Below are 24,716 nucleotides of genomic sequence, written 5' to 3'. Positions count from 1 at the left end.
TTCCATGAATCAGGCCCTAAGTACAAGAGAAGATGTAAAGGGCTTGTTGCCATTGTATATGACACAGATATAATCATAGTTGGTGCCATCAGCAAACAGATATTCAACCCAGAGGCAGTCTTCTCTCTTGAAATGTACCTCCAACTGAAAACATGATTACCATGTTCCTGTGATACTATTTGAGGTTGATGATGATGATAATATCAGTGATTGTTATCCGGCCTAATGCCACCCTGGTAGATTCCTAGGTGGATAGAAGGGCTACTTTGTGAGCTTCTTCAGCTTTTGAGCTCCTTTCTAAGGCATCTCCTTCAGATGCTCTTACTTCGTCATTCCTTCTACTGCAGAGAAATGAGGTTGAATTCCAAATACCCCGACAGGAAACACATATATCAACCTCTGATTCCCTTGACAAGCTCGAAGTGCCACGTCTACCATCAGGCCTTTCAGAGCTTACTGTGATCGTTCCACTAAAACTGTCCTCTCAGCTCCTCCCTCTCTTGATTATTTGGTGGTGCTTAATCAGTACGTACGTACTAGACTATTCAGTGCAGAGCATCCCCTGATAAGTAATGATAAAATACTAGACTGTTGATTACAAAATCTGTACATCTCTTTGATGGTGGGCCAGTAAGATAGTTCAGTGAGTTAAACACTCACTCCGGACATCTGTGTTATTCTGAGTTGAGTACATTCTTCAGGGCCATATGGTTGATAGTTATTGCCAACGTCATTACATACCTGTTTATACCAATTCATATGATCCATATGCATAGCCTGACAGTCACATCCTAGTTTATGTAATGCTTCAGAATGTCAGATAGCATAATTTATTGCAGGCCCTGTAGCAGAAATGTATTACAGATGTTCTTAATGCAACACCTTCCAATACATCAATCAAAAGTAGCTATATGCTCAGTATGTATTAACCATCATTGGAGGATCGTATGCAGTAGTTATACTATACAAGACCTCTCCAATTGTGTTCAGATGCGGAGCAGAAAAAGCTTTGAATTTTAAACTTTCGTAACTTTCTTTAAAAATAGACCATTTAATGTCAAAGCACTGTGATCATAATTATGTCTGATGTTATTTTTAGAATTCCCTGTCATGTTCACATTGCCATTCCATTTAACACTAGTATTACTAATGATATCACAGTCCCTAATAATACAATTGGCTTCCTCTGTGATGCTATTTGACGTACCCTGAAATGTATTGTTATTAACTAACAATCAATCATTCCCATTGCTACAGGGCTGTTCAATTCACACAGACGTGGTTTTTTGTTCACTGTTTCCACTTATTTTCCACTTATTTTTTTCCTCTAGCGTTCATTCCTCTTTTAACCTCTTCATGGTTACATTCCTTCAATGTGTGTGAGAAGATTTTTGTAAATCATTATACTGTATTGAATGATCAGGTTCTCTTAGATCCTAACTATTCGCTTAATTTATATCACTCGAATTACTATTATTACGTTTATTGTCAATTACCAATAAAAAAGTCTGAATATCCTTTTCTTCCAAATGGGATTTCTTTTTGCCACATAATTTTAGAGCCTTGTTCAGTTTGTTGGGTATTAATTATATAACATCTGCCTTCATTATTCACAATTTGTGAAGTATCGGTAGAAACAGAATTTCTCTGCACCTTTTTACACACAAACATGCCTTCTTTTTCTTCCTATGTTTCCTTGTCTGTGAAAGAAATGTATCACATTTGACCGAATTTCTTTTGTTTCATTATCGTTATTTTTGATTTCTAATGAACAACTAGATGTATGTGATGTTACACCTCTCCTGTAAAGCCTCATGTTAAACCCCACACACTCCATCTACAGAGTTACTCTTCTTTTCACAACCTCTTATATTCGCCTCATCATTTTGTCCACAGTCATAGCAATCTTCAGTAGCATTATGCCTCTCAAACTTATTTATAATATTACATTTATTGCCACAATCAGCTAAAAGCATTTCATTTTTTAGCATGTGGAACAGATTCTTTATACACCAAGTAACATAATTTGACCGTTGATGGTAAAAGTCTAATACGTGCAGTTTTGTTTGAGGTACACTAGCATCCTCAGTACCATGAAGCTAATTCATGTCTTTGATCATGTTTATAAATAGCAATAACGTCTTCTTGAATCATTGGGCTATTTTTTTCAATTTCGTAATAAAGACAAACATCCTCATTATGAGTTAGGCGGTAAGTGGTAAAATTGACGTTAACTGTTGCCACTAATTTTACTACTATGCCAAATTATGAGGTTGGGTGAGTGGAGGATTTACCTACAGGGAAACCCTGGAGGTACATTTTCCCACTGAACACCGACAAATCGGCAGAATTGGCGGAATGACTGCAGCAGTAATTCTGCAAAAACAGCCCTTTTGGGTCCAATGGACCCAAAATAAATGGGGAATAACACTGCCACCACCACTTGTAATCAGGTGGAACAAATCCGCCTGACCAAGTGGCAGTAACAGTAATTCCTTAGGGCAATTTTTGGGCAAATTTACCTCTGAATTTCTGCCTAACTCGTAATGAGGCCCAAATGGTTCAGAAGATCTACTGAATTACCATTTGTTAAGCCCAATTCTACACCACTAGCCTTCAACTCGGAGTCAGATGCAGTTGAATTCACATGAGGCAATTGTGTGGTTATTAATAGGCTTTTTGTCAAGCAAATCAAAACTTGTGTGATGCACTATGTTGTACTTGATACCCCCAGCACAGGGTCTTTTATTACTGCAACCCCATTTCCCTTGCATTCTACATTTATATCTAGAAGAGCTTCGGGGGAATGCTCTAATGAGTTATTAATGTCTTCCTTGTGCTGTGCATCAACAACCATCTGATTACTGTTGGGCCCCCTAAGTGTTACATGCTGCACAAGTTAATCCATCAGCTTAGGCCCCCAGACATGTCATGTAATGTTCTGCAAAATCCGTAATACATTTGGAGGCTGAGTTGTCATCAGTCTCACAGATAAGTAGAAAGTAATTAGTAATGTTCCTAGGGACTTCACTGTTCGATTGGTATCAGGTCACCGTGTTTGTTTTGGAACCATTATGTCGATGATGATGAGGCTTCCTTAGTTTAATGTCACTGGTCTTTTGGGGTGGGACCAAGCCTGATTTGCGTATGGGTTTTCCCTTTCTGTAATGGCATGACTGTCGAAGAACTGAGGGCCTGGAGGGTTGCCCAGAGCAATGTCGGAGGTTAAGATGAATTCTAAACCTTCCAGCCATCACCTCTTTTGTGTTATTGGTCTTGATAGTTAAGTGGTTGGAGGTACTCACCACACCTTCCAAATCCTGTGTACAGATCAGCAGAGGAGAAGAAGCAGAAATTCACTAGAGCTTAGCAGAACCTCTATAGCAGCTTTGCTTGTATGTCTCACCTCGTCGACCACCGGCTGTCTGGATGATGGTGTGAAGGCAATGTGTTTTTCAATCACTGCAATCAATGCTGCGGTGCCAGTTATGTTTTGCTATAGCGCGTTGGCCTGATTTAAATATGGAGAGTGGATGGGGTGCAAAATAATACAGCAGCTCAAGGGAAAAGTACAAGCCCAGCAGTCACCGCTAATATGTCAATGCTCACTCCAACACCAACTTCACTTACTAGATTGCTTGGCTTTGCAAATGTTGCCCAACACAAATAACTACAATACCATCAGGAGATCTCACCTACAAGAGGCTCCACCCTACAAATGGAGGTTTCCAGTGCGCCCTGTAACTCCCACGCACACCCCTTGTATCCCACAACTAAAAATCCCTCAGGTTTGATCTAAAACTATACGTGAATATGAAGAGTTTCTTGAAAAGAAAACGTATGGGATTACTTAAAGATGAAGTGCAATGTGGTTAGAACTTGGGAAATTGAGGGGGCTTGGCGTCAGATTCCAAGAACAAGCAGGGAATGTCGCGTGTGTGGGGAGGGTGTATTGGAATCAGTAAGACAGCTCCCGTGTCAGTGCAAAGCTCTAGGGGCTCTGAGGATGGAGGCTGGTATAGCAATAGGATGGGAGCAGAATTTGCTCACGGATTGGATGTGGGGAGAATTCATGACGAGGAATAATCACGCTTGTATTGTTCTCATCACGCTTGTATTGCTTTCTTCAGTTCTGTGTAAATATTTTGGAAATTGTAACATGAGGGGAAGCTGTGAATGGATATTCTCAGTGCATCATGGGTTTTTATTGAGGTATTTATTGATGTAATGCTGTTAACCTTGTTTAGCGAGTGTTTTGATGCTTGGATCATATATGAGAAATGTTGAATAAGCTAAATCACAAAATAAATTGGCAAATTGAAAAATGGTTCACATGCAGTTTTTTTTACGTACGCATATTTACTCACTAATGTTAGATTTACCGATTCTTTGGGTGGTTTAGGACTAAGCATCACTTAAGTTTCTATGACATGATACGCTATCGATTGTAGCACTTGCAAGAAACACCTATTGCATGTTTATTTTCTTTTCAGGTAAGTAGCGGGATCATAAGAGATCTGTTTTCCTTGTAATAATTTGCTCAACTGTAACCCTTGGGTGTAGCTTTAGTCTGAGCTGATTAATACATGTTATCTTCCTCGTATCAAATGTTTGGCTTCCACCAGGTCCTTGCATACACAATAATACTGCACAGTACCTCTTGTACGCTGCTATTCTGCCACACCCTTCCTAATTTTGTTACCGTTTTGCACCCCTTGCTCTCCCTAATGTTGGTTTTCTCCTCCTACTTTCTTCTCTCTATATTTCCCCACTATTTTCCTCTTGCCCCTTTTCACCCTTCCTTTTTAGTCACTCTAGCTTTCTCTTTTTCCCCCATTCTCATCTTTCTTTTTTCTTCCACTTATTTTTTTGCCAGCTGTCTTCCTTCTCTTTGGTGTTCCCTGTTGTATATCTCTGCTGAGTATGTGATCTTAACTCCTTTTCTCCTTCTCCCTTTCTTCTCACCTCTCTCCCAGGTCCTATATCCTGGTGTCCTATTTCTTTACATTATCATCTATTTTCTTTCTTTTCCTCCTCTACCATTTTTTCTCTTTTGTTTTTCTTCACTATACCTAGCATCTATCTGTCCCTCGGTGTCTCTTGCAGTTTCTTTCCCTTCTCTTTTCCTCATCATTCTTTCTCTTGCCTGGAATAAGAACTTTACACATATGGCAAGTGAGATAGGAATTAGCAGACACGTTGAATTCAATAATGGTTCCTTCAAATGCTGTTTGGAAGGTAAAGTCATATACATTGCTGGCATTGGTGTCAAAAAGGAGGGCACATGTTGTTTCACCCTCCATGTTATTCTCGTGAACTCTAAACCTGAGGGTGAATTTGAGTGTTCCCTCCACACACTTTCTTAATTTTAAATGTATATTTCATGTCCATGTCCACTTTCTTTGCCCTCTTCCTTAATTTCCTCTACACGTTCTCCACTATAACTCAAACCTAGGACATAGGATGGGCAGCCATACACATAAATACAGTATTTCACCCCTGTGGTGGTGGAACAGTTGCTCGATGTAAATAGTTTGATGTTGCCTGCAGGGTATGTTGACATTGGATTGATCCCATCTGGTGCTCGAGAGATCCGTATTGAAGAAGTGGCCGAGTCTGGGAATTTTCTTGCGCTGAGAGGTGAAGATCCAGAGAAGTACTTTTTGAATGGTGGTTGGATCATCCAGTGGAATGGAGACTACAAAGTGGCGGGAACCACCTTCACCTACGATCGTCAGGGAGACCTGGAAAACCTCACATCCCGCGGTCCCACCCAGGAGCCAGTCTGGATCCAGGTACAAGATGTTCCATAACTGGTCTTTCTTAGGCCACGCCAAAATTGATTTGTTTCTCACAGTTGGAGCATATGTCACTCTCACCTGCCAAAGATGTAAAATTCAGCATTTCAACCATTCTAAGAGAAGAACGATTTTACCCCACTAATATCACAGCATTCAGTATTCTCTGTGTAACAATCACCACCTCATTCAATCTGAGCAGCCATATTTCTCCCAGACATTTGGGCTTTTTACAAGTTGGCCGGTGCGGAATTAACGTGCCGGTATTAACGTATGCCAGCACGTTTCTGCAGCGGCCAACTACAACTTTGCTGGTGAGGTGCCAGAATTACCACCAGGTTAGAGCTGGAGATAATTCTGGCACCTCACCGGCAAACATTGCTGGTATTACCCATGCTGGAAATACTGGCAAATCCCCTCATGGAGTCCAATAGGACTCCATGGAATTGGGGTTTACCACTGACATCGGCACTCGTAATCCGGTGGTAATATATCGCCGGACTGAGTGGCGGTATCAGTATTTGCGACAAACCTGTAATTAAGCCATTGTCCTAACACTGGAACATTCACTGGGCCTCATTATGACCCCAGCGCTAAACCATGGTGCTATTAGCACCATGGTCCATGCCGAGGTCCGCCATGGTGAATGGCAGAATTACCGCCCCATTCCAAGGTTGGCGGGGCGGTAATTCCCCATGGGCCCTTCCCCATTCCCATTTTTGCCCCATAGGGCTCAATGAGAATGGGGAAGGCGCTAAGTACGGTGCCGCAAATTGCGGCACCGTACTTAGCACCAAGGTCCCTTTGCGGCACCCTACTTTAACGGCTGGTAAAACCAGCCGTTAAGGTCGGGGTTCGCAAAGGGACCTCGTAATCAGGCGTTAAGGTTTTAACGGCGCTGACACCTTTTACGGCGCCGTTAAACCCTTAACGCCAGGGTCGTAATGAGGCCCACTGTGTTTCTTTCACCCACAGTGTTGCTCTGTCAGAAAACAAAACGTTCCCAAGAATTCACTCTAAATTGTCCAAACTTTTTGTCACTGGTGCCATGCTTGGGAACGTGATGAAAACTAGGTTTCCAGTCACAGAAGATGTGGGTTTTGCAGAAGCTGCCAAGACCCAAGAGGCTTAGGGAAAGGAGATTGAGTGAGAAAATGTCTGATTCTTCTAAGTAGATACTTACTTTGCAGCCATTGATGGGACATATTATACACCATCATTGTTCCTTAGACCATGCAAGAAAGAATGTACTGTGGGACACTATTCGTCTGGTAGGAAAATTGCCAGAGGGTTCTTACGATGAATGATAAGCCTGAATATCAAAGCTTACCTGCAACCCAAGCTTGTTTAGTCATAAATTAAAATACGAGGGGGTGTCTGACTGTGCACTGACACTGACTTCTCTCCACACCCCATGAAAGTCAGATGGCAGCCATAGAAGTAAAGAGGGAGGGGAAGGACTCACGTCCTGCTTTGACAACTTCATGTGGGCAGAAGGAGTCAATGACCAGTGGACTTGTTATTGCATATTTGGGATGCCAGGTATATATTACCATTAATTTGTTAACATTGCTTGGTGGATTTGGCACACACACCCATATCCCACCAGTGTCGACTCAGCCTTTCACCCTTCCACTTTCAATAATATGAGTACCGTTGAACGATGCAATAATGGCGTGTATACTCCTACGTCCCGTCCCCTTTCCTCCTTACTTATGCAAGTTTCTGCGGAGTGGACTGAGGACCGGAGCCATAGAGCGCTTACCTTTAAGAATTTCGAGAGCAGAGGCGAGGCAAATGCACATAGTGCGACCACGTATATTCATTCCCTGCCGCCCACGCTCCTTTCTCCTAGTCATTTGTGCCTTGGGGGCCATTTACAAAGCAGCGACATGGGCCTCCACTTCAGCTTTCTGTAAACATTACGCACTGGACTCCAAATCTGGGCCTGACGCCCAATTCAGAGAAGCTGTCCTAAAGAATATCGTAGCAAGAATGTAAATTGCATCCTCCCTGGGTTAGAGTAGTGCTTTATACTCTGCTATAAGTATGGAGGAAAGAGGACAGGATGTAGGAGTAAGGAAAAGTTACTCACCAGTCCTCTTAACGTTTCAGGGACTGAGGAGAAGGAGTGCGTGAGGCAAGGAATCGGGCATGGTCACGTTACACAAGTGGACCAGTCCCGCTTGCAAAATTCTTAAAGGGGAAGTGCACTTGGACCTGCTATGGCTCCGGTACCGTCCCTGATCCACAGACACCCATAAGTATGGGGGAAAGGGGACATTGGACTTGGAGTACAATAGTTCCTACAGTGAGTAACCTTTCCTTTATGTAAGTATCTAGACACTATTCACATTGCTGTGTGTGTTGTAGAAATATTTATTATCATGATTATAATTAGAATGCATGTAGGCAGTTCCCTAATACTGTAAAGCCACCAGGGTTCCTATGGCTGCTCCTATTGCCAGACTCTGCTCCATCCCCGTGGCTAGGCCATTCGCCTAGTTTGCCCAGCACCTTGCTCCTCCAGAGCAGTATTGTTCATAGTTCTCTTTTTTTCCACATTCCCGCCCTAATCTCTATCCCTGGCGCCCCATAGCAGTGGATTCATACATTGCTAAGTGCCACATCGCTTGCTCAACGTCTGACACTCCAAGTGAAGTCTAGGAACTGGGGCGTCTCGTGTACTGACCTCCTTGGGCAGCAATGGCTGCAGGCCCTGATAAGGAGCCGTTATCAGGCCAAAGCCCACATGCTTTCCGGAAACTGCCGGAGACAATGGACTGGCTCCTGATAGGACGGTGCTGGAGGGTCTGATGACACCAGGCCGGGTGGGCCTTATCCGCAGGCTGCAATCCTCACCCTTGAGCTGCACCAGCGAGACGAGAGACTGCTGGACCTGGAGAGGTGGTGAAAAAGAAGAAAGAAACGTCCGCTGGCTCTGGACATTAGGAGATACCTGACAGACAGCTGGTGCCTTCGCTGTGGGAGTGGTTGCAGGTCTGGGGGAGAGAGGGGAACGGTCATAGTAGAGTCAGACACACACATAGTTGTCCCTGTCAGTAGCGAAAGCATAGTTAACAGACGCCCTCCTCCCACTCACATGGTGCATTTTCTTTTAACTCTAAACATTGTGTTCACCGATTGTGAGCACATTGGTAAAAGAATACTTTATTTGATGGTTGCTTTTAAACTGATAGTTATGTTTCAGGAGCATAGCTCAGGGGCAATGCGTTTGTCTTGGAAGCAAGACAAAGCAAAGAGAGACTGATCTCTGGTATTTAGCAGACTTATGAAAGATGAATTAATTAAACACATTGGTTTCCTTGCGTTGAGCATAAATAACTCCATAGTTTCTTATGTTTAGAAAAAATGGAGTCATCTGTTGTCATGGATATTATTGGATATTATTGGGTGGTTGCAAATGCTTGTGAAATTAGGAATTCCAGGAAGATTGGTGCCTTCTTTACAAAGTTAGAGGTGTTTTGAATTAGGAATATTTGTGGCAATGTAAATTTACTAGAAATGTCGTATAAATAAAGCGGTCTTGTATAGTGCCCATCTGCCATCTATGGCAGTTTGGACAGAACTGTAGTCTTTATAAAAAAAAATAAAAAAATCATGTCACATTTGTTACCATATGTAAATGCCCTGCATTATGATGAGAAATACTCTCGTGCAACTTCCTTAACTGGGCGCTTCACGTTCATTCTGCGAAATTATCCTGAATTTACTTTAGCTTAAAATGTATTTGACAGGTTTCCCTTTTCATGCACAGTGGAGCCACCCTGGCCCTCCTCACTTTCGCTTCACATTACCTCAAGGTTTTTAATGGGGCGTGTCTGTGTAGGTAGGCTTTACGTGCAATCCGAAGCATCCAATGTACATGTAGTGTGTTATAAAACCCTAGTTAAATTAACCAAATATTTAATAAATCCTGTTTGCTAACATTCTTTAGTTTCCCGTTGATGATTATTCTCTTGTGCAAAGTGTATACAAAGTTAACCAGGGTAAATGGGCCCAGGTCGGGTGCGGCCTGGCAATGTATGGCTGGTTCAGGGGGCCTCTTCCGGAGATAGGCCCAGGTCGGTGCGGCCTGGCAATGTATTGATGCTTCAGGGGGCCTCTTCCAGCGATAGGCCCAAGTCGGTGTGGCCTGGCAATGTATTGATGGTTCAGACGGTCTCTTCCGGAGATAGGCCCATGTCGGGTGCGGCCTGGCAATGTATTGATGCTTCAGGGGGCCTCTTCCGGAGATAGGCCCAGGTCGGTACGGCCTGGCAATGTATTGCTGGTTCAGGGGGCCTCTTCCGGAGATAGGCCCAGGCCGGTGCGGCCTGGCAATGAATTGATGGTTCAGGGGATCTCTTCCGGAGATAGGCCCAGGTCGGGTGCGGCCTGGCAATGTATTGCTGGTTCAGAGGGCCTCTCCCGGAGATAGGCCCAGGTCGGTGCGGCCGGGCAATGTATTGATGGTTCAGGGGGCCTCTTCCGGAGATAGGCCCAGGTCGGTGTGGCCTGGCAATGTATTGATGGTTCAGACGGTCTCTTCCGGAGATAGGCCCAGGTCGGTGTGGCCTGGCAATGTATTGATGGTTCAGACGGTCTCTTCCGGAGATAGGCCCATGTCGGGTGCGGCCTGGCAATGTATTGATGCTTCAGGGGGCCTCTTCCGGAGATAGGCCCAGGCCGGTGCGGCCTGGCAATGTATTGATGGTTCAGGGGGCCTCTTCGGGAGATAGGCCCAGGCCGGTGCGGCCGGGCAATGTATTGATGCTTCAGGGGGCCTCTTCCGGAGATAGGCCCAGGTCGGTACGGCCTGGCAATGTATTGCTGGTTCAGGGGGCCTCTTCCGGAGATAGGCCCAGGCCGGTGCGGCCTGGCAATGAATTGATGGTTCAGGGGATCTCTTCCGGAGATAGGCCCAGGTCGGGCGCGGCCTGGCAATGTATTGCTGGTTCAGAGGGCCTCTCCCGGAGATAGGCCCAGGTCGGTGCGGCCGGGCAATGTATTGATGGTTCAGGGGGCCTCTTCCAGAGATAGGCCTAGGTCGGGTGCGGCCTGGCAACGTATTGATGCTTCAGGGGGCCTCTTCCGGAGAAAGGCCCAGGTCAGGTGCGGCCTGGCAATGTATTGATGGTTCAGGGGGCCTCTTCCGGAGAAAGGCCCAGGTCAGGTGCGGCCTGGCAATGTATTGATGGTTCAGGGGGCCTATCCCGGAGATAGGCCCAGGTCGGGTGCGGCCTGGCAATGTATTGATGCTTCAGGGGGCCTTTTCTCGAGATTTTCCCCATTTTTCTTTATGATAGCACTTCAAGGATGCAGATGTAGACAAGCTCTGCTTTGTTTTTTCTTTATTTTTATGGATGTTTTTTGCAAAAAAGACCTGTCTCCTGCAGTGATTTATAAAAGGACACACGACATACAATGCATGTGCTTAAAATCCCACGCAACATTAAAAACATAGGGCCTCATTACGACCCTGGCGCTAACTGGTTAATGGCACCATAAAAGGCTGCGGTGCCGTTAACCCATTAGCGCCTGATTACGAGGTCCCTTTGCGGGACCCGACCTTAACGGCTGGTCTAGACCAGCCGTTAAAGTAGGGACCCGCAAAGGGACCCTGGTGCTAAGTACGGTACCGCAATTTGCGGTACCGTACTTAGCGCCTTCCCCATTCCCATTGAGCCCTAAGGGGCAAAAATGGGAATGGGGAAGGGCCATGGAGGAAGGGGAATTACCACACCGCCAACCTTGTAATGGGGTGGTAATTCCCCCTTTCTCCATGGCGGATACCGGCATGGACCATGGTGCTGTTAGCACCATGGTTTTCCGCCTGGGTCGTAATGAGGCCCATAGTCTCTGAGAGACCTGTTTTTACACAAATCGTCTGTGGAAAATATTGGAAAATGAATCCTGTAATTCCCAAAATATTCAACGGAACATACTGACGTCATTCCCACGCTATCTGTCGGATGTATCACGAGGTGATTCCCAAATTGCACAGCATTTATGTCATATAATGTTGACACATTTCCGTTGTTCATGCACAATGTGACCACTTGGAGAGAATCCTTTATTACTGGAGAACAACGCGGCTTCATTTGTGGGTATGCCAGGAGTGAATGATGACACCACCTTGCCTACTACATGGCCCCTTCAAAGGATGGTGTGTCTGTATCTTGCAGCTGCAGTGCTTCTTAGTTGGGCTGTGCATTTACTGAGCTGTTTCCTGGATTTACCTAGAAGGGTCATGGATTTACCTGGCTGTGCCATGATTTTCTCGAGCAAGGGGGTCCTTGCAGTTTCATCAAAGGGTATGAGTAACTTCCCACAAGCTATGCATCATTCTAGACCAGTGGTATTAAAGCTCTTTAAACTAGTAGCATATTTTCTGCTGCTCATATTTTCTATTAAAAGCTGCCACCTTAATCCTGTTTTATATTCAAAACTGTCATCTTAATCCCTTTTAAAGCGTCTTGTGCCCCCCAGACATCCTTTGGGCCCCCCAGTTTGAAGAGCATTGTCTAGACCAGTCTTCAAAATTTTTAATTCCCCACTTTCTAAGCCATTTTATCTGTCTCTCCTTTACATAACGAAGAAAAACACTGATTGTCAAACTCAAACAGGGTTTATTTATGTCTGCCATTTATTGAATGCCAAAACGCTGCGGTATACAAGTGCTGAAGGACTCCGTAATCAAGGAAGGATATAAAAGATATAGGTGTTTTGCTAAAATGTAAGCGCAAAAAGTTTTTTTCGCAGTTCAGCTGCATTTTTTCCAGGCTTGGCAACAAGTAAAAGTCATTTTTTCCCACCAAACGTTTTAAGGTTTAATTTTGGAGTCGCGGGCTGATTAGATGTGGTTTTCTTCATTGAGGGGATTATGAAACAAGACTTTAATTAATCAGTGTTAAGTTTTCGATTTGAATTCTGTCTTTTCTCCTGAGCCACTGAAGGCTTTTGAGGAATGCGACCATTTGTTTGATCCTATCCTGTCACAAATCTTGCAATCCATCTTGAGGGACTGAAATAGTGATAGCTCGGTCTTCCGTGTGTCAGAGTAAAGGGTATTGCATTCTAGCACAGGTCATTGTCCTGTTTATGGTTGTAAAATGGTGCTGATCAAAATAATGGTTGAAAATGTCTACACACAGGTGAATCCCGTAATTTTTCAATTTGACAACAGGTGTAACCTGGTGTAGCAGGGAACTGTTCAGAACAAGGACACAACCTGGGGTTTTCACTCAAGATAAAACATCCACAAAGCATATTTGTTGCATGCAAGCCTCGATATCAGTTGAAATTGACAATCTGGATATGCCAGTTGAACTGAGGGCACGGACCCTTCAGCTCAGGAGCACAGTTGTATGAGATACAAGATGGCGCCGGTGGATAGAGATTTTGTAACCTCCACCCAGAACCATGTGATGAGATCAGAGATTAAGAATGCTAGGGAATAAGGAGATACAACCACCTCAATGCCTGTTTGTTCACATTTCATGCCATCCAAGCTGCTGTTGAAGACAGGAGGCACCAGGGAAGAGGGAATCTCTTCACCCTACCCACATCAGGGGCACATTTGGGATGAAACTGCTGTAGACCAAGGCCTCTCTTCTGTCTGTACACTGGAACCAGAATCCTGCTCACTGGAGGTGAAGGACATCCTTTAGTTGCCAGAAATACTTCCTGGAGTGGAAGTGCATAAACAAGGGATTTGCTTTTTCACTGAAGATCCTGGACTGGTACTCCTAGCAATTCTGAAGACCAGAAGTAGTCCAAATCGGTTGTGTGTGATTTTACCGACCACAATTACAGAGTGATACATTTCATTGCGGGCAATTTGTGGGGTTCGCCCCAAGTCTCCTAATTTTCTAACCTTTTAATGGCACCCCAACCCCATCCCGACCCATTTTAACCACTTACACCACTTCCATTTATATATTTATTTAATATTTTCGATGTTTTTCGGTGTTATTGGCCGCTCTGTTATGTACCGCTTTGTAATGTTTTCAATAAATTGACTGGATACCCCCAAACCCTGTTTATAATCATAAGAAACTTTAGAGCAGGATTGACCACACTCTACTCACTTTGAGCCATTAGAGGATTTGCAGTGCTGCCTTTGGCACTCAAGGAACTTTGAACTGTTTATCTGCTTCTTTGAACTGTTTTAACACTGACTCAACCCAGTAAAGCGCACAGAAGCATCATCTCGACTCGAAAGACAACTCAACCCACTGGAAGTCATCGACTCATGAATCTGAATGTTGACTCAACCAACCAGAAGCATCATCTGGACCAGACCAGACTGCCAACTCGACCTGTTGGGAGCCATCGATTCAGCCCATCTCGAAATGCCAACTTGATCCACAGAGAGCACCATCTCGAACCCACCTTGGCACTGACTCACAACTGGAACCGTGACTGCAGAAAATCACCAAGAAGGGCCCAAGGCTGTTGAGGCCCAAGAAAAGTAATCTAGGTATTTGCATTGGTCCTGTCCCCCTGGCCCAACTTAGAGCCCTGGTGACTGATAAGACCCCACTCTTTCAAGTACTTTTGACATTTGTAACAGCTTGCACTCTTACTGAATATTATAGGCTACCGTCAGTGCAAAGGACCAAAGTGGTAAAGGAGATATACCTGTCGGGCTGTTGCTGGATCACCTGTTTGATTGGGATCACTGCTGGTTTAGTAGTAGTTTGGGGTTCATTTGGCACTTTAGCCACTACTCACCCCTTCACTCCTGCAGAGCAGTAGACATTTCATCGCAGTTATGACTTCTTTAAAAAATAATTTATTATAAAGCTTGAATTGGCACATATTTATGATTTGTGAGCTGCAATACGACCATCAAGACTTCAACCGGTGTTACAGAAAGAATAGAGGTTTAAAAGAAGACTCTACAAAATATTTCAAATAGAGTCAATATATCTGCAATAGAGCAAAGACAGCCACCTCTGTTTTATTTTAAAGCATCTACCTTCCCGCTCCTGCTCTGCGACTCAGAGGCTGTAAAATGAGCAGAACAGAGTTGGGGGACGTGCAAGGAATGTTGCTCACAAAGGAATGGTCAATTTGTAATGGGTGCAATAATGACACCCTGGCAATGGGTGCCTCCATGGGTAAATCTGACTTTCAAAACACCACTGTATGTGCATGGAAGTGCATCTCAGGAATGTTTACTCTATTCTAATTGCACTGTTAATGCATTGTTAATAGCCATACACATCCATTGCATGGTAGAGTCAAGGTTCTATACTGCCAGAATACACAGCCAGTTCGGGGTGGTATGTGTTCACAAATCTGACCGACATCAGTGGTGTTTTGAAAGTCAGATTTACCAATGGAGGCACCCCATGCCTGGGTGTCAAGATTGCATGCACAACACATTGCCTAAGCCTAACCTGAGGAACCATGCCATAGGCAAGAGAGCAATGGTGCAAGATCTCAAACGAAACTCCCAACCAAGTGATGCCTGGCTATGCAAGCATCTCATTCATCCGGTTGCGGCCATTTCTCTTGGGCTTCCTCTTTGCTGTCAGGCTGCTAGTTATCATGAGAAGGCACTGGCACATGTCTGCTTATGCACAGTTATGCAATCGGCACCATGCAATGATGATGTCCCCCACCTTTTCAAGTCTGTAGATCAGAGCTCCGCTGGTGCGAAGCAGGCACCGGAATCTTGCTTTCAGGAGTCTAAAGGCCCTCTCAGTAGTAGATCTTGTGCAGATATTTGCTACATTGTATCGTCTCCTCTGTCCAATTTGTGGGTTGTGATATGGTGGCATTTGCCATGGCAAAAGAGGATACCCAGTATCACCTATGATAACACTAGTACAATGGCCCATAGGGTTTCACTGGTTTACGTCGTTCTATGATTCATGCCACACATGAGGGGTCGCTAGCCTTACTCTGCACAAGAGGGTCTGAATGAGGATGTGAGACTGTATGCCAAACCACCAACTTCAGGATGCCAGCATTCCCATTCCCCCCTCCTCTTCAAGAGAACGGCCTATTCCCCCTTTCAGGCCCCCAGCATTCCCATCCCTCTTCCTCCTCAAGAGAACGCCATGTTCCCCTTTTCAGGACCACAGTATTCCCATTCCCCCTCTTCGTCAAGAGAACGGCATGTTGCCCCTTTCAGGACCCCGGCATTCCCACCCCTCTGCCTCAAGAGAACGCCATTTTGCCCCTTTCAGGACCACAGCATTCCCACCCTCCTCCCCCTCCTCTTCTAGAGAACAGCATTCTCCCCCTTTCAGGACACCAGCATTCCCATCCCCCTTTCAGGACCCCAGCATTCCCATTCCCCCTCCTCTTCAAGAGAACAGCATTTCCCCCCTTTGAGGACTCCAGCATTCCCATCCCCCCTCCTCCTCAAGAGAACTGCATTTTTCCCCTTTCAAGACCCCAGCATTCCCATTCCCCCTCCTTCTCAAGAGAATGGCATTTCCATCCCCCTTCAGGACACCAGCATTCCTGCTGCATACGTGTACATGTGCCAATGAGGTTCCTCATGGAGGTTGCCGCATATACCCAATAGCTAGGTCCTTTGCTCCCTGTGGGCGGGCATTTAGGTGGGAAGGGAGCTGTTTCTCTAGATCATGACATCATGGGGTTGAACGTGCAGAGTAGTGCTAGATGGCCAGCTTGGTGTCACGGATCATCTGCACATTGAGAGTATGTTTCATCTTGCGGTTCCTGTACACCAGTTTTTGGCCATGGGCTGGTAGAAATGGGACGTGTGCAGTCCATGGCACTGATCATGTTGGACAGTTGTTCCATGTCCTAGAATCGCCCTGGCATTGATACCTTTCATCATTGTAGGCACTGCTATGTGTGCTGAGGCATGGCTACTGAGGGCACATGATGCCTTGTTGAGCACTCTTAACGTGGTTTGTGACATACCATGGAACATGCCCACTGAGTGCTGTAATATGTTTGTGGCAAAGCATTGTATCATGGACGCCATCTTCTACTCAGAGGTTCTGGTTGTGTTTAGGCTGATTTGGTTTTCCAGCTTCCCCTCTCTGAGGCACAGGACTTCCATTATTGTATTCCTATCCAACCTGTAGCGTGTCAATAATTGGCTGGCTGTGAATGCCCAGTTTGGGGACAGGGGTTTTGGGGGAGGGGGTCTTACTCTAGGGATGTTTGGAGTTCTCCTCCTTGCCTCATGGCCTCAGGTCTTCTGCCTTCAAATATGATGAATAGCTATCCAGTGTGGAGTGACAACTGCCTTTGTAGGCCGCCTACCCCAGGTTGGGAGGCATCAAGCCCCTGACCCCGTCACAGCGTAATGGATTTTTACCTACCTAGAATTGTCTCATGCCAATATTAGCTATTCAGATTAATGGACACTCGCAAAAGTTGATAAACGTTTTGATTTATGACGAGCAAAGTTTAGGTTGGCAGTGCTCCCGACCCCAATGATAGTGAAGCCGTGCACTTCATGCCGAGAAACCAGACTGCTTTCATTAAATGCAACCTAACTAATAACTGTGGTCGTGGCACTTTTTAATCCTAGCCAGTTCTCGTGTCTTTGGGATCCAGCTGCACTACTGGCCATTGCCAAAGCCCAAACATACTCCGATCAAGGTTTGCATCTGATCCACAGCAGAATTGATGGTGGCAAGTTCTCGGAAATTGCTATGTCCTGAAAACAGGCCTTTACCCTTGCCGGGATATCCAGCTGCTATTGCACCGCATGTCATGGCACAACCAGTGAGTTTACCTAGACCTTAGTCCCCTTTTTATCATAGAGCTCCAGACAATCTCTAGATGCTAAAAGGGCTCCCTTCTCTGTTCTCTGCTCACAGTTCTATTTTGCCTCCACTCTGCCATCTATGACCTACCTACATCTGGGCCTTTCCTGTTGTTACGACCTCTCCATTGCATCCACCATGTTACAAACACAGACTCCCTGCCATACTGACTTATGCCTGCTGCTCCTCTAGCTTGGCCTATACTGCATGTTGCAATGGCAATGTTACAAATAATATTGGTGTTGAATAAAGTATGTGTCCTAATCAAAGAGAACAAAGCTCTCACAAAAGGAAGAGAACATGTATAGAGCACTATTACCTCCAGCAAGGCTAGGGTACTTTGGGCCTCATTGCGAGGTGGGCGGTAAGGGGTTAACGCCACTGGTAAGGGTGCCGGTGCCGGTAACTCCTTACCGCCGCATTACGAGGTTCTTTAGCGGGTCCCGCTAAGGGCGACTGGTTTTACCAGGCGCCCTTAGTGGGAGCCGCTAAAGGACCAGCATGCTAACAACGGGCCCTATGGGGGCTCGAATGGGAATGGGGATGGGTTCCCTGAATGGGGAAATACCGGATCCTCCAAGGTTGGAATGGCCCGGTAATTCCCCATTCAGGGAACCCGGACCCGGTATGCAGTAAGGTATGCAGTAAGGTATGCAGTAAGGTAGCCATGGCGCTAATAGCGCCATGGCTACCTCCAACCTCGGAATGAGGCCCCTTGTCTCCCAAGAGAGGCTGGGATGCCTATTTAGCCTTCTTTGTGTCACTGTGCCTCGTGCAGTGTTGGACATAAACACATTGGAAGGACAGCTATATATTAAAGGATACTTCAGATTTACTTTCAACTGCACATGGCTGGGCAGGGGTCCGAGAGGGCCCAATGCTAATCTTCCAAGTATTGGACACGAGGGATCAATAGAGAGTTTTATCAGCGGTGGAGGCAAAGTGTTTCATGGAGTAAGATGCCACGAAATTATGCTGTTCCCTGGCTTGGCTTCAGACATTATAAAAATCAAGTTAAAGACACCTTTTATTGGACTAACTAAAAAAATTACGCTGAGGCGGTAGTTTCCAATAGCTTTCGAAGTTCCAGGGCCCTCTTCATTGGATGGTGGCCACACGACAAATGAACAAACAAACAAAATCACACACACAGCTGGTCATTGATTTTATATAGAAAGAAGAAAAAAAGTACACAGGATTCTCCAGCTTTTAATTCTGTTGGCTGCAGGAAGAAAATATGCAAGGAATTCAGTCATGCCTGGCCCCGTTATCCAAAGGTCCATAAGGTTAGAAAGGAACAGACATAAACTCCATTACTGCAAAGCAGTTCTCATCGCTCAGAAATAGCATTTCAAGCATAGCCTGGCTATTCACCCGATGTTTTGTTTTGCATGTGATCCTTAATGTGTCCAAACACCTACGCGCGAAGATTGTAATAAGTGGAACCCAGTATGAAAAAACAGTGATGCTTTTGCAGAGAAATTCCAAAATTTTGGATTCGAAGTACCATAGTTCGAGAAGAAAAGATTATGCTTTTTCACACGTACCCTGCAAAGTGTAAGGTTTTTCACATGTGAAGTGATTTTAAGTTTCCAATGTTTTAAACAGCCTTGTGTTTTTCAAAATACAATGGGCCTCATTACGACCCAGGCGGAGAACCATGGTGCTTATAGCACCATGGTCCATGCCGGTGTCCGCCATGGCAGAATGGGGAATTACCACCCCATTCCGAGGTTGGTGGGGCGGTAATTCCCCATGCCACCATGGCCCTTCCCCATTCCCATTTTTGCCCCCTGGGCTCAATGGGAATGGGGAAGGCGTTAATTACAGTACCGCAAATTGCTGTACCGTAATTAGCACCAAGGTCCCTTTGCGGGTCCCTACTTTAACGGCTGGAAAAACCAGCCGTTAAGGTCGGGTCCCGCAAAGGGACCTCGTAATTAGGCGCTAAGTGTTTAACGGCGCTGCAGCCTTTTACGGCGCCGTTAAACACTTAGCGCCTGGATCGTAATGATGCCCACTGTGTATTAACATCTTAATGGCAGCCACAGCCAAACAATTGGTTGCAGTGAGTGTAATGCACAACCAAACTAACAAAAACACAGTGCACCAGCGTGCTGGGACTAAAACATTGAGCCTCATTACGAGATTGGTGGTAGTCATGGTACTATTTGCACCATGACTGCCACCAGTAACGTGTTCGGCACCGGTCTCGTTCAATGGGGACTTACCGGTGTAGTCCGACCCTGGCGGGACCGGTAAGTCCCCATTGAAAAAGCCATTCCCCATTCCCATTTGAGCCCCCATAGGGCTCAATGGGAATGGGGAAGGTGCTAATAATGGTACCGCAAATTGCGGTAGCATTATTAGCTTCAAGGTCCCTTAACGGGTCCCATCCATAACGCCTGGTCAGACCAGGCGGTACTGGAGCGACCCGCTAAGGGACCTCGTAGTAGGGCGGTAAGGGTGCCCGGTATCCCTTACCGCCCTACTCGTAATGAAGCCCATTGTCAGAGGTTAGTGCATGTTTTTGCGGCCTCCATGCTGTTCTAGGGTTGCATAGTAGCTTACCCAGGTTAATTAGGCCTTTGTGTATGCATATGATGGAAACAATACAGAAATCGCCCATAAGCTTAAAAGGTGCCATGTCCAAATGTACCCTAGTTGTGCCTCATGATTGACAGTGCCTTACTGACTGGCATACAATGTGAAAGATATAAAGATACGTTGCCATTCTTAGGCGACATTTCTACTGTTGGCTGGGCATGCCTTCGGTTCAATAATGGGTACCAATCATTTCTGCTCAGACATCCAAAATCACCATACAAGATGCCTGTGTCCTTACTCATTCAGTGTTCTTAAACATTGTGTCCAACAGTCATACGTGAGGGGTGGTAACCGCAGGTCATCATCTAGTACTGCCGATGTGGTTGCCTTGAGGGTCAGAGGCTCAAAGTAAGCCATACTGTGCCATAAATCCTGTGTCTATGTTCACACCAGCATTTTTCAAGTTGGAAATCTTCAAAAAACTGAGCTCCCATGTTCTTCTTTGTGTGGTATTTGGGATGCCACCTTTCAGTACCATCACTGACAGGTCCTGCAGTGTGAATCCATCCTGTGTAAAGTGTTGGCCAACTGGTGTTTATGCGGCTCAAGAGGGTGTGTCTATGCAGCATGATTCTTTCACTTAGTTCCTTGCAAGTCTTACCAACATACTTTCCTTATGGACATTTCTTGCATTGGATGAGGTATACCACATTAGGCAACTAGCAATTTATGTCACTTGTATCTTCTCATTGTATCTCATATGTCACATGTATCTCAAAATGTGGGGGTCCCCCTGCTAGCCATGCTGAGGGGGTCCCTCAAACTCAGCAATGAAAGCACAGGCCGTGCCACACTGTACCGGCCTAGACCGCCACACATATACGCAATGCACATGGTCATCATGCTGCAGCAGGGACACATGATGCACTGCACTACATGCAAGATGCAAGTATGTGTTTAAATCAAACTTTAAATGATTCACCCAATGTAGAAATCAAGAGGGGCTGTGCATGGCTCCTGAGTTCTGACACCCACATGTCCTAGCCAACTCTGTGATTTACCAGTAGCATAACGAATAGAAATTATACCATAAGAAAACATGCTCATGCTGGCTCTGTCAGTAGATGCCAGCTTTTCCATGTTCGAAAAATTCTCTTGTTGGCTTTGCCCTTAATGCCAGTAAATATCTCCTGCCACAGGAAGAAAATATGTTATTGCTGCTGCACAAATACTTTCCCAACCTCCGCACCACCATATAAGAATATGCTTGATGGTGACTTTGCCCTCAATGCCAGTAAAACAGGCAGTGCTGCAGTAAGGAACCATTTCCTGGTTTGGCCGAACAAATTCCTCTATCCACCATCTAAGAACACTTATCATGTTGACTTTATCCTTAGCCCCAGTAAAACATGCAATGCCACAGTAAGAAAACATTTACTAGATGGCTGCACAAGTGCCCCCATTCCCCCATGTAAGAGCACACATCATATTGACTTTGGCCCTTATGTGAGTAGAACTGCCATGCTACTGAAAAAAAATGTCCAGTCTGCCTGTTGTGCTATAACCCCCCCCCCCAACCCTCCTCCAAGTAATAACATTCATCATGTTGACTTTGCCCAAGAATAGCAGTAAACGTGCGTGTAATAAAACCTCCATTCTCCAATGTCCCTTGCCTGGGCCCCAGCCTTGCATGCACACTTTCATACCCATTCACTCACCAGCAACTCATCCAGTGCCGGATGGTGAATTTTTTACTTGGTGGGGCGTAATCATTTCCCACAAATATACCAGAGCGACCAAGTGTAGCGACAAAGCCCAAACTAACCAAAGGGACTCGGGGTGGGAGTGGGGGAGGGTTGTCTCTCAACCCCCACATCTTTTCAGAATAATGCGTTAAACTGGTGCATTATACAGAAACTCTTTCTGTGAAAATATTTGTAAAAAACGAGACTGTTTGCCATTGGTTTTGTAAAGGTAACTCCAATCCAAAAATCCAATAGATGAAACTCACCAGCAGTGCACAGGAGCATTTCCCAATGCATTTTCATGATGCCTTTACGCACAATATATTCCAGTATAAAAATATGTTGATGCTGGCTGTGCCCATACATGTCCATAAAGGCGGACCAATATATGCTGGTATTCCCATATAAGAACATACTCTTGTTTGCTATATGCATCATGCCAGTAATGATAGTATAAGAAAACATGTCCAGACTGGCTCTGCCAATATATGCCAGTATTCCCACATAAGGACATAACCTGTTGGCTTTGCCATTAAAAGTGCCCTGCCACACATTAAGAAAACATTACTAAACTTGCTGGACCTAAATGCCAGTCTAGCAACATAATAATACTTATGCTTACTTTATCACAGGTGCTCAGAAATAAATGACGTGCCTTAGTAAGAAATAGCTAGACTGGCTGCACCAAAATGCCAGGCTAGCCGTGTAATAACACATCATGTTTGCTTTACCATAGATGCCCAGTAAACAATTCCATTTCACTGTAAGAAATGGCTAGATTGGCTGCACCCAAATTCCAATCTAGCCAGGTTATAGCACTTATCATGTTTGCTTTCTTAAACAATAAATATGACCAATAATAAATGTCATGCCACATTATGATAATAGCTAAACTGGCTCCACTAAAATGGTATTGTAGCTACAGAACAGATAGCATGCTTGCTTTATCATCGATGGATGCCCATTAAAAAACATAGGGCCTCATTACGACCCAGGCGGTAAGTTACCGCCTGGGTCGTACCTTTACCACCATGGCGTAAACTACGTTTACGCCATGGTGGTTGGCGGACTTACCGCCCCATTCCGAGGTTGGCGGGGCGGTAAGTCCCCAATCCCCATTTACCCTTCCCCATTCTTGCCCCATAGGGCATAATGGGAGTGGGGAAGGCGTTAATTACGCCACCGTAAATTACGGTGGCGTAATTACCCTTAGCGCCATGGATTTTAACACCTGCTAAAAGCAGGTGTTAAATCCTCCATGGCGCTAAGGGACTTCGGAATCAGGCGGTAAGGGTCGGCGCTGTTTACGCCGCCGTAAACCCCTTACCGCCTGGGTCCTAATGAGGCCCATAGTAGTGTACCCATCCACTCATTCCCTGAAACACCAGAATCGTCCCCTGGGCGCCGGCACTGCACAAAAACATGCGCCCAACCATTCAGACACCATTCGCTCACTCATTCACATGTGCACACCGTCACCCATACATCATACACTGACACATTACATAATACACCCTTGCATGCGTGCACGTGCACATACACACATACGTACATCAAGCATGCAGCACACATGCGCGCACACACAATTACAAATGTAATTCCTGCTTCGGACCAGAATCTGTCTTCCTTGAGGAATTAATTCACTCTGCTGTGGCAGCGGTTCCTGTGCTCCAGCTTCCATCATGCAGACAGGAACCAGGGAGCGAGGAGGGCTTCCTGGTTCCTGCCATGCTCAGTGTGGCCGGAGCGCTGCTGGGCGCTGCAACTGAAACATTTATTTTTGAATGATTTCATTTTTGTGTGAAGTCGGAGTACAAGTGCTCCTACTTCAGCAATAAATGAAATAATTTCTTTGTGAATTCGGAGATCTTGCACTCCTACTCAGTGCTTTAAGTGGGCCGTGGCCAGCCGGGGCCAAGCCACGGCAGTCTCCAGAAAAAGCACCCGAGCTGGGGCCCTTCCGGGGCACACCCCCGACAAGCCCCAGCCATGCAGACACCTGAGACAGCCCGTGTAGCGGCTGTACGGTTACACGAGCTGCCTGCAGGTGTCAGCACTTCAGATTAGAAGAAAAGAAAAGGTATCGCCTTTTCTTTTTTTCTAAACTGAAGTGCGGACACCTGCATGCAGCAGGTGCAACCGTGCAGTCCGGGCTGCCTGATGGCTCTGTACTCTGAAACAGGAGGCGGGCTGGAGTGCCCAGCCCTCCTTTTGTTTGAGTAAAAAGCCATCACCCAGCATGAAGCCTCTGGGCTCCTCCCGCTGGGTGATGGCTATTTACTCGGAAACAAAAGGAGAGCTGAGCAGTCCGACCCTCCTCCTGTTTCAGAGTACAGAGCCATCAGCACTTCAAGGACCCCGTGGTAGGGCGTTGAGGGGGCGGTAAGTCAGTGTTGTCTCTAATGTTTGGTTAGGTAGAGGTGTTATAGCTGATCCAGTGCAGTTAACGGGGGTTCCTTGAAAATGTCCCTCAGCTTCTCGTCTCTATTAAATATTGGTTTTAAGTCATTATAATTCTATCATGTGTGTTATTTATGGCTGATATGTGACAACCAAGGGGATTCTTACATGGATTTACTCTTTGTTTAGAAGCAGGCCATTTCTGTGTATTACCATTGATTGTATTTCTTTGTTTGCTCATATGTCGTGTGACCACTATCCGATGGGGAGGTCTCTGGGACTTTGAAAGATAATGGAACTACCATCTCAGCATAACATTTTCAGTTAGTCCAATAGAAGGTATCAAAACTTGGATTTTGTTTGATTTTAAAACTGGACTAACATGGCGCCAAACTCTTCCTATGCAACATAAAGAAAAAAGTATTGCAAGGTAACTGAAAGCTACAGCAACTTAG

At 45.5% G+C, this 24,716-nt stretch overlaps 1 protein-coding gene across 1 annotated transcript in view; it reads left to right on the top strand.

Annotated features, from left to right (window-relative positions):
* ADAMTS7 (ADAM metallopeptidase with thrombospondin type 1 motif 7) overlaps positions 1-24,716 on the top strand; it is a 752,931-nt gene that overhangs the window by 529,332 nt on the left and 198,883 nt on the right. The window contains exon 15 of the mRNA XM_069624204.1: positions 5,551-5,795. Coding sequence (XP_069480305.1) covers positions 5,551-5,795 — 245 coding nt within the window. The remainder of the gene's footprint in view (positions 1-5,550; positions 5,796-24,716) is intronic.

The sequence above is a fragment of the Ambystoma mexicanum genome, chromosome 11 (assembly GCF_040938575.1).
Source record: "Ambystoma mexicanum isolate Mex_15411 chromosome 11, UKY_AmexF1_1, whole genome shotgun sequence".
NCBI classification, from domain to species: domain Eukaryota; kingdom Metazoa; phylum Chordata; class Amphibia; order Caudata; family Ambystomatidae; genus Ambystoma; species Ambystoma mexicanum.
This window is presented reverse-complemented; position numbering and strand designations above follow the sequence as displayed.